Below are 15765 nucleotides of genomic sequence, written 5' to 3'. Positions count from 1 at the left end.
TTCAAGTAAAAATTTCAAAGTCACTTTAAGTCAAGTTAACATACTTCCAGCCCTCAGCTCCTGAACTTTGTTACATCTAATTTAGGACTGGTATTTTACGTGACATACAGCAGCATCCTACCAGAACAAGCACGTGAGTGCATGCGTGTGTGTGCATGTACATACCCACACAGATCCCTCTTAGGGTGCTAAGATATCCTTTCTAAAATACATATTGGTGATGATAGCTTCTAAAATATTGATGATTATAGCTTCTAAAATATAAGTGAAACCACTGTTCAAAGATTGTACATGCTTTCATACTCATGCAGCCTTGTAGTACAATTTTCAACATCATATCCTGTTGGTGGAAAAGTCACAGTTAGCTTTTTTTCTTGAGGATTTATATCTAGTCAGTCTTAATACTAAAGTGAAGATGACTGTCAAAACTTCTCATGGTTTCAGTATCGGACTAACAAAGATATTCAGCATCTTCTCAGATGAAGATTTACTAGCAAATATGACAGAGGAGAAAATAGTCCAGCACTTAACAAATATGACTCTCACTCTGTGGATACTTCACCCTGCCTACCTTCCCCTCATGTCAAACTCCCCTTCTAGATCCCCATGGTCAATGGGAATGTCCAGAAGTACCAGGCAAAGACTTAAAAACAGAGTATTTGGGAATCAGACCTTGTAATAACAACCAGCAGCACAGTGCCAAAAACAGCAGTCATGAAAAAGCTAACTAATTGTTAACATCAGCGATTTGCCATCTAAACAGGATTTCATAAACAGTCCTCAGTGTCCTCAGGTAACTTCATTAGGGTAGCGGAATTCAGAATGCAGTTAGGAGAAGACCTGATCTAATTTTCTCAAAGAATATGGAACATGTTTGCTGTTTTGAAGGACCTCAATTTTTGATGGATCCAAAATTCGTACTGGTGTAAATCTACAGCATGTAGGTTATAACAATAGGTTAAGCAATGGAAACTGGCTCAGCTATCTTAAAACATCTATCAAATGGTCTTGGAAACTTCTTTTATGCTCCACAAAGGACAAAACTTTGCAATGCAATGTTAATTAGCTATCCATAATACCATATACCATCTGAATACCATAAGCTTCTGCAGCATTATGGGTTCTTTAATTTTATCAATTTAAAAGGTATCTGTGACTTCAGTAGAGTTCACTGAAAGCATCACCTGCCTCACAGTGCAGAAGAGACGACTGTCAGGAGAAGCAGAGCTTTGCATTACAAGGGTTTCCACCTCTACATTCTCATCTGATTTTAGATGAAAGTGGAGGGGGAAATGGAAAAAAGAACTGCCACATGACTTGAAAACACAGAAGTAAAATAATTTTTGGGGCAGCTGTGGCATTGAAGATGCCAGGAAGACATAAAAAAAACACTCTACACTTCTAGGTAAAGCCAGTTCCTCATCTTGGATGAAGGAGTCACTGTTAGCTACAATTTCGTCCAGTACGCACATGTTCTTTACCTAGCCATCAGCAAAAACTACCCCATCAGCCACTCTCCTTATTCCCTGCATGAGTGCAGTCTCAGGTCACATAGCCAAGGATGAACAACCAGAAGAGGAAAAACAAATAAATAACCGCCCTCCCCCCACCCCCGAAAGTGAGGAATGATAAAGTTCTTGTACAGAAAAGACAGGATAAAAATGTAAGTGGTAGAGTGTTTCCTGTTTCAGAAATAAAATACAAATAACCACCACACCAAAAATAAAACCAGAAGAATGAAAACAATCTGTCCTCCAAATAGACTACTGAAGAGTTTTCATACTACAAACATAAAACTACACAGACTCTTAAGACAGTTTTAAAACTCTTCAACATACCTGAAGCATGCATTGAGATACCACCCCTTCAGGAATCTCAGGGAAACGTTGCCGGAGATCATGGAGTACCTGCACATCGATTTGTTGACTGCCCTGCGCCATACCAGATTGTTGATGTTCCAGATTATCAAAAAATGGAAGTCAATAGGCCTTCCAATGATTATGATCTTCTGATGCTTCTGGCATTTTCTATAAGTGAGAAAGCACAATCAATTACTTTTAAGCAAACACAAAATTTTTTCTTCACTCACAAACTGCATGTGTAAATAGATGATTGCATTACATTTCTAGATCCAGTTATCAAGAGAGACAAAGGCTTAAACGCAAGAGTGGAAATCATCAAGTCTCAAATTATAATCCCTGAAGACTTAACCTACTGCAGGTACGTCTACATGACATTTTAACAGAATGTGCGAACATCTTCACACAGTCCTATTGCAGTACCATATAGGCATGACTTAATCTGACCTGCATAAAAAGAACTGTTACCAATTTACTCCCAGGGAAATTCTGAACAGTTTGTAGAAAACTGGAGTTACCATGAAGCATGCAGATCTTTGTTATTTGCAATATGCCACAAACAACAGGCTAGAAAGCTAAGTAGCACAACTATCCAATAATACTCTTCTAGTACTTAAACCCTTTGCTCTTTGCATCATTACACACCCCACAAGTTGGAAGCAATTTCTACAAAACACAACAGGAAAAGGCGTTAGGAGGAGTTCAAAAAGTCATTATTACGATTATGATAAGCATCGATTTAGAATTTTTGTAAGGCACCTACTACATTCATACTAAGATGATTAATGAAAAGAAAAACTCTCAATTTCAGGATTCTTGTATTCAACAGCATGAAGATGTTATCCAAAATTCAATGCCAAGGAGCACCAGAAGACGAATGCTGTCTGAGTAAGCAAATGCTTTGCCCGCTGTGACCCGTGATCACAGCAGTAATCAACAGATAGCGAAAGTCCAAGTAAAGATTTGCAAAGACTTTGCATGAAAGTGGCCAGCAAAAAATAGTCCCCGTAACACATCTATCATGGCTAAGCTTCAGAGGCCTTTCCAACATTAACACTCAGCTGAATTCATAATTGCGGAAAATGCAATACTACTTTCAAAAACGGAAATGAAAGACAAACCAGCAGAGTTGGTGTTCAAGTAATATATTAGCCACTTCAAGTCTCATGTTCATACCATTTATGTTCCCTCAACCTCAGTGGAAACAGTCAGTGGTTTAACTTGTTAGCTCAATTTCTAATAGCAGTCTAGAGCAATACTACAGATCATCACACACATACGTATACCTAATACAATAATAAACTCTAACAGTTCCCTGTATCCTTCTTAAGAAATTATCTTAGTTTTTATAGGTAAAAAAGCAGAACATACATCTTCAAAGAACTATAAAATGTCAGCTTGAAGGTAAGAACAGTTTGTTTTTTAAAAAATATTTTAATTATTTTGAACATTCAATACCCAGGCCTTCCTTTTGTCACTTCTAAATACTATTTCCTTTCTTTGAAAAGAGGAGAAAAAAATGTAAAACAGAAGTCCACCCCTATGACCTAGCTACTTCGTATGTGGACATGCCTTAACTGAAACATTCATATGTGGACATGCCTTAACTGGCATTCATTAAATAACACACAGGCTCACAGAAAGAGTTCACTCACTCTCATATTTGATACATTCTAGTATTAAAGCTGTCACATTGCACTCTTTCCCAAGATAAATGAGACAAGTTTAAAGTGTGCCATGTACACAGGAGATCTAACAGCAAAAACATTAAAGGATATTGTTGGAGAACTGGTCCTGCTGTGCTAACCCATGGAGATGACCTTGGGAGTCAGTAGGGAATCTTGGGGATTATACAAAGCACCACTCAAGTCCTAAACAACTACAATAGTCAGTTTTTCATACCTTTTTATGCCCAGGTTGTATGTACAGGGCAAGAGCATCTTACAAGATATACAGATGACGTAATGGGAAAAATCAGTGTAAGTTAAGAAAGCAAACCAGAGCCATAAGTCCCCTCGATCAGCTGATAACTTTTTTCTGAAAGAATGAATACAGTGGAAATACTATAGCCTTAACAATTCCCAGACAATGTGTTTAAATATAATCAGAAGGAAAAATAACAGAAGGAAAACGGATTATTTTAAAAAATAAATCACCTAAAATAAAGATACATGAATGATCAGGAATGATATCAAATCAAAAAATTTCACATAATACATATTTACCAAGTTTATTTTTTCAAATTATGTACTGATGTGTGTTTACGCAATTACAGCGTATGCAACAACTGAAATGATTCCTGAAGAAATTTCTAAAAACTAGTTAGCTGGAAGACAGTTTTTCAGGCCTCATCAATTTAACATAAAGTGTTAAGAGTTTTATAATAGTAGTTGAGAATCGGGGAATAACAGGGGGAGAAAAAAAAAACCAAACATGCAAGTAAATGAATCAGTTTATAAAAGTCACCACTTCAGAATGCCTCTACAATTTTTTAGACAAATTCTTTCATTTTAAAAGAGCTAAATAATCTTTCATTTAGAAGGAAGAGAAAACACAGATGGAATTAAAGAGAGTCAGGAAAGGAACCTCAATTTTTCCTCTGAATACTACAGAAATGTAATTTAAGTTGTATTGTCCTGAATTCCAGTCAGAGCTGCCACTTACTGATAACAAGTGGCCTTACTGTATGGCATTCATATGAGCTCAATCCAATATTTCTAAATTAATCTAGTTATTTCCTCTTAAATCACCGCTGTCGATGAAAGTGTTGAGGACAACTTGTGGCCTTCAGATTAATAAATGCCGTAGAAATATTTTTGCCAGGTTCAGGGGAACCTGGCAAAGCTGGATGCCTTCCTCCTCTACCTAAACATCACTGGAACTTGAGCATCAAGATTTCAGACACCATGAAGTTCAAGAGGACAAAAGGGAAAACCACATCAGTTTCTTAATTACAGAATCTTTAGAAACTGTACTTCAAACTCCAGGTCACTTCCCCATGGTCCATACAATAATGTCCTCTACAAACATTCCTTCTGGAAACTATGAAGAACCAACTGATTATAAGTAGTGAAGGCTGCCAGCTCTATACAACTGGTATGAATATGGTCATACTTTCTTGATCTCCCTTGTCACATTGGTTCTGTGCTTCTGAAGACTAGAATACCCTCCATACACTGCATGCCAATTGTAAAACATGAGGAGACTAGAAAGGAATTAGCTCACATGACAGATTTAGAAAGCACTGAATTGAAAAATTCATTACTATTTGTTACCTAAATAAATATGATTTTGGCCAATGAAGTCTACATTGCTAGATGATCACATCCCAGTTCCCCTTCTGTACTTCAATGGAGGTGGATAATTACTGTTCTGCGTTCAACAATAACCGCAAACACAGGACAGAAAAGCTGTTAAAGAGCAGCCTTTTCGTAAGAAACATACCTTGTGAAAGTAAAGATGTAAAATTTGAAGAGGAATCAAACAGTTCTTTCACGCCAAGAATTAGGTAAGCAAAAAGATGGTCATTAACACCCCATCCCACTCCTATTTATTATTTAGTAAATATCTGCACCCAATTATAGCCTTGTAAATATTCCTGGCATATGACCTGGCTGCAGATGCAATCATGTAATCTCACCTCTAATCCTTGAGCAGCCTCTGGAACCACGGCTGGCTTAAATTCAAAGATGCCTGCAGTAGGACTATTAAACTGGACTGTAAACAGTTTAAAATCATCACACCATACTAATACTGGGAATAATAAAGAGACCAGTTTTGTACACTAAGTTTCCATCTATTTAACCATTCAAACAAATAAAACCAAAAAGCAATCCATATCAAACGCCCTTCATACCAGTCCCACTAAACTCTGGACTGCTCTTGCCACAGAGGAAGGCGAACACTTTTGTGGTAATGTGACACCTTTACAAAGATTTGCTAACCAAAAGATCTTAAACCTCAGAAATACAAGCTAAATTGTTATAACAGTGCCAGGACAGCATTTTTTTTTTCCCTCACAGCTGTGTTCACTTACACAGTCACACTGTTTTATGTCATGTATCATCTTTCAACAAGAATTACTTTCCCCCACACAGTACAGCTACCATAATTTTTTGGCTTACATATAGCTAAAAACTTCTCTCCCACCTCACAAATCACAGTGACCATTTGTTACAGAAGCTTTTTTATTTACAGGCTGCTACATCCCACAGCTTTTGGAGTGTGTTGCCTCATAGCCTGGAAGCAGACTAGGAAAGAAATATAAAATGTGACTTAAAGACCTTTTTTCAGTTCATACAGATATACTAAGTGCAATGAAGCATAAAGGAAAGCAGTCAATGCTCGAAGTTGAACTCAGCTTGCTGCAGTCACTGTTATGAAGGGAATGACTGATTAAGTCACTAAAACCACAACTGCATGTTTTGGCAAACTGTCTTGTAATGAACATTCACTAACTTACATAATAGTATCAACAGATTCATAAAGCTCCTGGATGGCAGGAAGACAATGGGACAGATAGTAAAGAGCTATATAGCAAAATAAAACTGTAAGAATAAAGCTGACAAGCAATCACTGCTGATCAATTTGTCTCTTACGTTACAGTGAAGTTAAAAGCTCACATGCCAATTTCTCAGCTCAGTTTCTGTGTCCATTTAAACATAAAACAGATGCATCATTCCATGGGCTAGAACAGCTCAGAGCATTGAAACAGAATGCAACTCATCTTCACCTATCCTTTATTTTTGAGACAATAATAAAAACAGCTAAAAAAAAGCTTTTAAACCCTCTCAGTTACTGCCAAAACACACACTACTAAGAAGCGTCAACTTCACAATTATTGTGACAGAAGATATTTCAGTGTCTCTGACAGTTTAAAGAATCAGAAGAAACTCCCACTTCAGGCAAGACTGAACCCATAAAACATACATACTGCTTTTTGCTTTGAGCATCATATCACCTACAATGATGATAAAAATGGACATCTGTCTATTCTTTTAGTTGTCAATCTTCAGTTGTTAGTCATGGTGGGAAAGCCAGCATGGAGAGAATACTATTATCTCACTCACGTTGATGAAATGAGAGTGTAGCAATGAAGAAATTCCTTCTCTTGTTTTTATTCATTGGCTTAAAAAGTTAAGCAAAGATCAATTTTATCCATGTTTGAAATCTGTTTTCACAGATTCTACAAACGAGGATTATTATGATGCAATGTGGTGTCTTCATCACACAAAACCAATACGCAACCCCAAAGCAAGAGAAACCTGGATGGAGGAAATCCATTTTTGGCACTACAGTGACACTGGCTGGAAACAGGACTAAAGCATAACAAGGTTTCTTTTGTGGTCTAAGGGGAAGCATGTTAGTAAGATCTGCTGTTAAGAAAATCCAAAAGTCACTGTTCTCTCTTAGGCATGTATTTTTCCTGCCTTGTGCTTTGGCATTTGCTTTGCTTTTCTCCCTTTCATTTAGAGTCTGTTATCTTTGTGAGCCATCAAGATCTAAACAGACTAGCATTACCTATTTATTGTTGTTGTTCTTCTATCAGAGATAGAAGCCATCAAAAAAAGTCACAGGACCACCACAAATAGTTCAGCATTTACACAGATTAAAAAAAATCAGACAGAGACACCAGATTGCCAATCTGAGATGGAAAAGAGTTAAAAGCATTTCCCTACAAAAGCATAACATCTTCAGCGAAGTTACACATTAGTCTACAGCCTGGTCATGGTTAAATTGCTGTCCTTTAAGACAGAACAATTATTTTAAAGTAAAAGATCTTTTATATTCCACTGCTTGGAAGCAAAAGAAAAGGAGTGAAAACCATCTCTACCCTGTACATAAGTCGAATCTCCAGAAACTGAAGTTTACTTTTAATAACTTCATGGTACATTATACCAGGAGATGTTAGAAACTGAATGATTATAAGACTGACACTCTGGAAAACTGATATGCTTTTTGGCAAGTGACTAAGAAGTCTCTGGCCAGTAATTCCTCTACCTTTTGTGACTAGTCAATACTTCAATAAGAATTTATTCAATAGGAACTCTCACTCCCAAGCAACTAGAGGCAGCTGTATAACAAAGTTACTACAGAAGCAAGTGCAAGAGACAGTTCAGGTATGATGCTACTATGCATCAAGGACCAATTTCCAAAACTCTTCTGGAGAATACCAGGCAAAATTAAAAGTTGTAAGCACAGGTGAATTTGTATACTGCAAAGATAACCATGAGATTATCACAACTATCATGTTAGAATACACAGACGAAAATGTTAGTACTCAAAGCTATGAGGACTATGAATTAGCTTTCTTGCCAGGATGTATGACCTACGAATACTGATCGAATGTTTGTCAAATACAAGCTGTGGCTGGAAAAAACACTGCAGTGTACTCACAGATTCCCTAATTCACAAACTCCAAATACTGGCCCTGCTGAAGGCAATTTTAGTGATGCAAGACTTTTTTAGCTGTTACATTCTTTTGTGGTAAGCAGAATGAGCCAGAAAGGATACATCTCCCCTTCCAAGAACGTACAACACTACATACTAACATATGCTATACAGTATGGGAAAAGGTCTACAATCTGCAAATCCACTGATTATAAGCTTTAGCATTATTATTTTCTTTTTAAATATAGTCTCCTATTCATATCTCCAGGTTTAACAATTACTAATAGCCAAGGTTTATACTAGAGAGATGGTTGCAGAAGAACCAGCAACGATTATATTCAACAGTTCCACAAGTAAAATAGGCTCAAGCAATGCTATTTTTGATAAAACCTACTCCCAGGTGAAAGTCTGTATACAGGAAGGCAGATCTTTTTTTTTTTGTCATTATCAAGATGGTAACATAGTGCTTCCGTCACCTACAGCGTTAGCAAACAACAGTTTGACTCTGCTCATGTTTCTCTGCCAGGATACTTCTTTCCTCAGCGTAAGTGTCAGAGGCTTATTCTTACATCCATCTCACTCATAGCAAGAGTAGGAAGTGTGAAGTAAGCTGGAATTTTAAATTGCAATGTCAGTGTTTAGAAGTCTATTTGTAAACTGATATGCCTTACTAATATGCCTTACTTAGATTTGACTAGAGTCCTCTGTAGAAGAACAGACTGTTATAAATGGCTTGTCTTGTGTGGAAAACTTAGCTAGCAAGCTGCAAAAATACTGGACTGTCAATACAAAAACTGTACCATAAAGCAAGCTTCCTTCTCAGAAATGTAACATTAACATTTCTTGGAAAGTAGATGCCTCAGCATATTGCTACGGAGAAAGAGTTTTTTGTAGATCACCAGTTTCACTCTTGATCAGCTTAACAGGAATTAAACACTATTCCAAACTAAGATGTTTGACAGCTCCTACACAAGACAAGTGATTTTCAGCATTGGTTCTTGCTCCTACATCACAATTCATTGCTGCACTGTGAATTTGCTTTTAAGATCTTCAGAACAGGGTTTGTTTCAAGATGTATGGGCAAAGTATGATGACTCCTTCAGCAAGACACTTCTGCAATATGAGACACTGTCATTACTTTTGCAGGAGTTGACAGTATTAAATTTGCACTGAAGCCAGAGGTTTCAAGAAGACTGAAGACAACAGTCATGATTTAAAAAATATCAAACTGTCATTTGGCTTCTGGCTTCCCACATACAACTGATATAATTTTAGAGTGAACTACACTCAAACTCCACTGCAACACATTCAAATTGCTATTCACATAATCAGCCTACATTCCTCACTTCTGTTTACTGTCTTCCTTTGATTCAGGCTTCTCCCTAACAAAAATATTTCCTCTAAATAGGTAACTGAGTTGCTATCAATAAATCCAAAATAAATTATGGTCCATTTGCTGAGTAAAAGCAATATAATCTGAGATTGCTTATATTTCCTAGAAGGCACACAGCTGTACTTCACGCATTCAGGCGTATAACATTTGAATTTCTAGCTAGTTACTCAGTTTACTTGGGCAGCTCAAAATAAACTATTTCACAAAGAAGTAAAAGTTTGACGATTCTTATCAGAGTCAGCTGAAGCTGGGAGAACTACAAGACTGAAATTCACTCATTCTGGTCAACCATGCCATGAGTTAGTAACAGGGTCAGTGAATAATGGCAACAGAATCTTTCCAAAATAAAGTTTGTTTATGCTACCAAAAAAGCTTCAATTAATTTGAATTAAGTCATTCTTAAAGCAGAAAGAGCAGTTCTATATCAACTATTTAAAAATACCCTGTAACTTGCAGAAGCAACAAAAAACATTTAGAGAGACATTAAATTCATCACAATACGTTCAATTTCTTTGCTTTTCCATAAAGAAAATATTTTACAGATTGGTATCAGTTCTAATGCAAAAATTTTTTTGCTATTCAAGCACTATTAAACTCAGATATGCAATGTAAAGACAGTTTTCCTGCAAATACACAATTTTCCCTTAAAATAAACTAATTTTCCCCTCACACGCTCTTGCATATGTAGGAAGGTTCTACTTGCGCTTTTTCCAAAGAGAACAAAAATAATTCAGGATCACATGGAAAATTTAATTCCCAAATTGTGCAACTCATCACAGGAAGAAAAGGTAAGAGCAGTAATACTTTAGCAAAAGTATTGCCAAACATCATTTCCTGCTTCTGAAATCTCACTGAAAGATTTCTATGATGTCTAAGAGTAGTAATGTAACAGTAACAAAGAGAAGTTACAGATAACCAGACTAGTAGGATTTCTCTGGTAAGTGTCTCAAATTTTCATATGACAAACCTTAACAATATTCTATATTAAATACAGTGACTGTACCAAAGATTTCTATTTTGTTAAAAACTGCATATATGGAAAAGTATTACAGAACAGGATACAGACAACAGCTGTAACACACCTATTAAAATTTTGCTGCACCAATAAGCAAATGATCACAAAACATGTTTATATCCATAAAGCAGTAATCAATTATCTGCAGAGATTAAAGGAGCTACTAATTAATATTCGTTTCAATTTAAATGACCTCTGTAAGTTTATTAGAGGCCCATCTGGCAGTAGTGCCAAAAGCAACATCTATATTAAAGATTTGCCTGCATTCACTAGTTTGAGGAGAACTCTCACACCTGAGAAGACCAGCTGAGAGAAAGCATACAAAGCAATAAGAGAAGAAAACAGTACTGGAAAGCATTAACACCAATGCAATACTGTTTCTGGCCTGACTACTGCTAGCCTCTTCTCATGGCCACCTTAAAACTAGAAGAAAAACTCTAGACTAGAAAGAAATGAAGCTGAGAGAGAGGACAAGAAAACTTCATTTCAGGATCCATGGTGCAAACAGACTAATGGAGGATATCACTCTACACAGAGGAAACAGAGGAGGGAAGTGGAGAGGAGCATATGAAGGGGAACAAAAAAATAAGACAGAAATAGGGAGGGAACAGACATAAAACAAGGAACAGATAGGAATTAGTACAAAGCAGTGCAAAAAGATCATGAAGAATGAAGAGAAATATGAACTAAATACTCTCTAATCACCAGAAAATACAAATTTCTGTTTCTAAAAATTAATCTCTGGTTGCCTGACTGCCTGCATTTCTCTGACACGACTAAATGCTGTAAAATACTGTGGAAGAGTTATACAGCATGCCCATCTTTTCTATTGTTCCAGGAGAACTTAAGACAGGAAACCACGGAATGGACCCAGCCTATTTTGTGATATATTCTCACAGATATTTACAGGAATACACATAAGGCTGTCACAACAATAGGTCTTTTCGTGTTTGTGTATATGTATGTAGGTATATAAGAACATATGTGCTTCTATATTTACACATACATATACAAATACATGTGTATATTATACATATACGTATATAAAAAAAATCAATACAAGAGTACAATGCTGATATCTCTATGAATCAGTCACACATGAGGAATTGTTGTACCCAACTTCCTGGTGAAAGAGAAAAAGAGATGTTAAAATAAAAACCCTACCTGCCAACTTAAATACACACACACACACACACACACACACACCCTCAGATGTCATACAATCTCTAGACTGACGCTTATTTAGGAAGAGAGCCTTAAAAATTTGATTTTTTTTTCTGCAGTTGTTTCTTTTCTTTTAAGGTCACATTCATTTCCTATTAACATTATTTTAAGATGAAAATTTTTACCTCAGCTTAGTCTCAAGACTGTCTGTGGATACATAACTTAGCTACTAGACAAATTGAGACCTTTTTAATGTTTTCATTCTGCACTGGCTTCAGCCTTCTGTATACATAATATTAATACAATACAAAAAAAGTCTGGTGGAAGGAAAGCTGTGAGTTTCCCTCTTCCCATAAGCCACTACTGTGTTACAACTACTTTGGAGAGAAACCTTGGTAGTATAGGGTAACATTTAAATAATCAACACTCAGATAAAGCAGTAGCTGCTATCTGTCTGTGGAATTGTTTCAATGGCAAATCTCCATGAGGAAGTGTAGATATTTCAGAGCCACTTGTTCCGTAATCTTAGGCCAGAAATAGGACAAGCCAAAATAAATATGGAAAGACTGGAATATGAAGAAAATTGTTCATCCTAAGATGCACTGATGCATTCCTGCCAGAATTCTTGTACAGCTTCAAAGGACTTGAACAGTATCCAATGGCTTAATTTGATAAAAGCTTTAGAGCGTCCTCTTCCTTACAGAGAATCTGGCACAAAATCAGGTATTTTAATGCCAACAAGGGCAGGCTGAGTGACTACAGATAGCAGAGGTAAAAGGGCAGACACCAATACTGAACTTTTCTACAAACCATATTCACTGCCACTTCACACTGCCAAATAACTTACACTTTTCTGTGTCCTGAGGAAACTGATTTTTCTGACAATTTAACAGTCTTTAAATTAGAAGCTTTATGAATCTCAGTGACTTATAGCTATAAGCTAGTATGAATTGATCCTAAGGACCATGCTTTCTCTCTCTCTGAGAGACTTCAAGTCATGAATTTGACAAGTTAACAAAAACTATACTTGCAATCCTGACACCTTGGTTGCTCACTGACATTGCCTACAAAGGCACTCAGCTGTCACAGGCCACAAGTCACATTTGTTTATTTTTCTTGGCTTGGTACCAGGCTGGGAAATTTTAGGCCCAAATGATAAGACCAAGAAATTCCTGGCTGGAGAATGTATGACATTTTATGTATAGCTGAGTATAAAAAGACCAGTTCTATGATGATGAAGAGTAAATGAGCTAGTATGTATCATCATTAGTTTTAGCAGGAACATGCTTAACAACTCTGTGGCTCCATAAAATGGGGCTTACAATAGAAAAGTTGTAAGGAAAGAGGCCCTTTAGTACTGAACAGTCTTTCCACAGTTGGCACTTCACAGCTATCTGCTGGTAGAGAAAGCTATGTGCAAATTTCACTTTCACCAGTATGACTGTAGGAAACAAACTGGGAATAGGCCTGAATACAAGGCAAAATGAATCAAGCACATTTTCTGAAGACGACTTTGGCTTCTCAAAGGATTTCACCCAGAACAGTCAGTATTGGCAATCTCAGTTTTAAAATATATTACCTTTATTCTAGATGAAGAATATTCTCCCAAATCAAAGTTAAACGTATATTAAGCACTTACATCAATCAGCACCTCTCTAAGGGCAGATCATTTCCACACTGATCTGACCTGTTCTACTCCATTAAGGTTGGTAGGATAAACTGCTCTGATTTCATTTCCCTTTTAGGAAGCTATGCTTATAATCCTGCTTTAGAGGAAAAAGAAAATAGGGATCAGAGACTGCTCCAACTTGAAATAGTTATTAACTCATTCTGCTCTTAAAGAGGTTTGGATTATTTTACTTCTCTAGAATAAAAAGGTGCTGTCCAGCAGCTTAAGGTGTGCCCATCCTCCAGAAGATATGTCCTTTTTTGTTCTAACAGATCTCTCCAGTATTTTGAGATAAGCAGATGTCTTGGGGATAACTTGGTGAAGCAGTAGCAAAAGAACTGCCTGAAACATTCTTTACATTACTCTAAAATTTCTCTAGTATTTGTGCTGTACTCAGTGCTATTCACCTTTCCAGGAATGGAACAGTGCAACTGATAACCAACAGATCTGAGTGGCTGCTGATGCAAGCAGAAACTTACAAGTCATCTTTTACCTGATACGGCACACCTTTGCTCAAATGCTGCAGCAAAGGAGGAAATATGGTGCTAAACTAGTTCTTTAACCAATTTCTCAATTTCTTTACTGTTCAGAAGTGACACTGTGCATACACTTTGAAGAGAGAGGAGCAACATGGAGCAAGTCCAGCTCTTCACTTAGACACTAAGAATGTGAATCTGAAATACAGGTCTTTGGTCTAACTCCCTGAAGTTTTAGAAGAGCATCATTTGCTGAGAACACAGACAGGGAAAAACACCAAGATCGTGCATCTTCCCATGTATCAAATACAGTCCTGTGTACAACAGATTAGACAGCATAAAAATCTTAAGTTTAAACTATATTTGCAGTCACCCCCCGCAATGACTCTGCCACCAGAGTACTCCTCTGCAGCCAATAACTGACATCTGCCCTAGACACAAGCAGCATGAACTGACAGATGTATAGACTTCAGAACCAAAAGAGTAGTTCTGCAAGTAATTCCATCTTTTTACTAGCTTCCTGTTACAGTAAATAAAAGTTAGTACTGTTTAAAGTTTTTTTTCTTAGCTAAAAAGAGTGAAATATTTTTAAAGCAAAATTAACAGATTCTGCAGGTAAACAGAGTTACATTTTAGTATAGTATTTTAGTTAACTTCTCTGCCAAGGAGGATAACAGGCGCCATTCAGGGTACACAAAAAACCTTGGGCACTCCATGGCCCACTAGTTCTCCATTGTGTAAACAGCTGTACTTAGGAAGTTAATCTTAAGTCAAATATCCTTTCGTAACATATTTTGTCTGATTTTCAAGTCAATTAAAAAGAAATTCGACAAAAATTTGAAAAGAACAGTTGTGAAAGAGATCATACACTCAACTTGCCACAAATACTTGTTCCAGTACAGGATTCCTATTGCTTTGTCTGACAATATGTCAGATTTCCACACCTAACCGTACAGGTTAATCAGAACAGCAGATGTCCTATACTTGAAAAGTAAATTAACTGAACACAGGCAAAATATTCTTCAAATGAGTCCTTGCCTTAACAATCAACAAATTTCCAAGTATACCTACGAGTAAAGACATTCTTTATGTGGTGACACATCCTCAAATCAGCTGAACCGATTACAGAAAAAAAAAGTAGCTGTGCTTAAAGAAAAGTAAGCATACATTTACCTTACAAGTTCAAACACTGAAATGTAGTATTGACTAGCTACTATCTATTTAGGTCAAAATATTTACTTCGTACACCAAACTTGTCAATAATTAAACGCCATCATGAAAGAATCAAAAATAAGCACATTTAAATTCTATGCAGTATGAGAAGTTTTCATAATTTTTAAGCTATTACAATAAGTGATTTTTTTTAAATTCAAATGATTACCTTTTACTTTCTATTAAGAGCTGAACCGCATTTACATTTGAATAATCAATTTTATTTAGCTATTTTACATTTTAAGTTAGTTTAAAAATTACTAGTGTTAACAAGTCTCTTTAGAGAAGCTTATATAATAGAATAGACACAACATGGGCCAATTTGGGAGTTAGTGGAAAGATGCAACCTACTAACAAGTTCTATAGTATTAGAACTTCTCATTAACGAGTGCTATCTAAAGACATTTCCAGAATGAGGGAAAGAAAAAAGTAATTTAACACCAGAAGTGCAGAATAATTAACAGCAGGAATAATAAAAAAGAAAAATTACACCCAAATATCAAGGTTGTAACAAATGTTCTTTAACATTGAGCATAAGATTGCCTCTACTTATATGAGGGCTGCAGTCTACTTCCCTCTCCTCTGCA

The 15765-nt window shown here is 36.4% G+C and overlaps 1 protein-coding gene across 3 annotated transcripts in view; it reads right to left on the bottom strand.

Moving 5' to 3' along the window:
• The window catches only part of TAB3 (TGF-beta activated kinase 1 (MAP3K7) binding protein 3), a 43259-nt gene that overhangs the window by 16078 nt on the left and 11416 nt on the right, over positions 1-15765 (bottom strand). For all 3 annotated transcript variants that reach the window (XM_026096812.2, XM_026096813.2, XM_026096814.2), the window contains exon 2: positions 1839-2027. In XM_026096812.2, coding sequence (XP_025952597.1) covers positions 1839-1940 — 102 coding nt within the window. In that variant the 5' untranslated portion in view covers positions 1941-2027. The remainder of the gene's footprint in view (positions 1-1838; positions 2028-15765) is intronic.

Source organism: Dromaius novaehollandiae, chromosome 1 (genome assembly GCF_036370855.1).
Source record: "Dromaius novaehollandiae isolate bDroNov1 chromosome 1, bDroNov1.hap1, whole genome shotgun sequence".
In the NCBI taxonomy this organism is placed as follows: Eukaryota; Metazoa; Chordata; class Aves; order Casuariiformes; family Dromaiidae; genus Dromaius; species Dromaius novaehollandiae.
The sequence above is the reverse complement of the archived record's forward strand: the minus strand, read 5'-3'. Positions and strand labels throughout refer to the sequence as shown.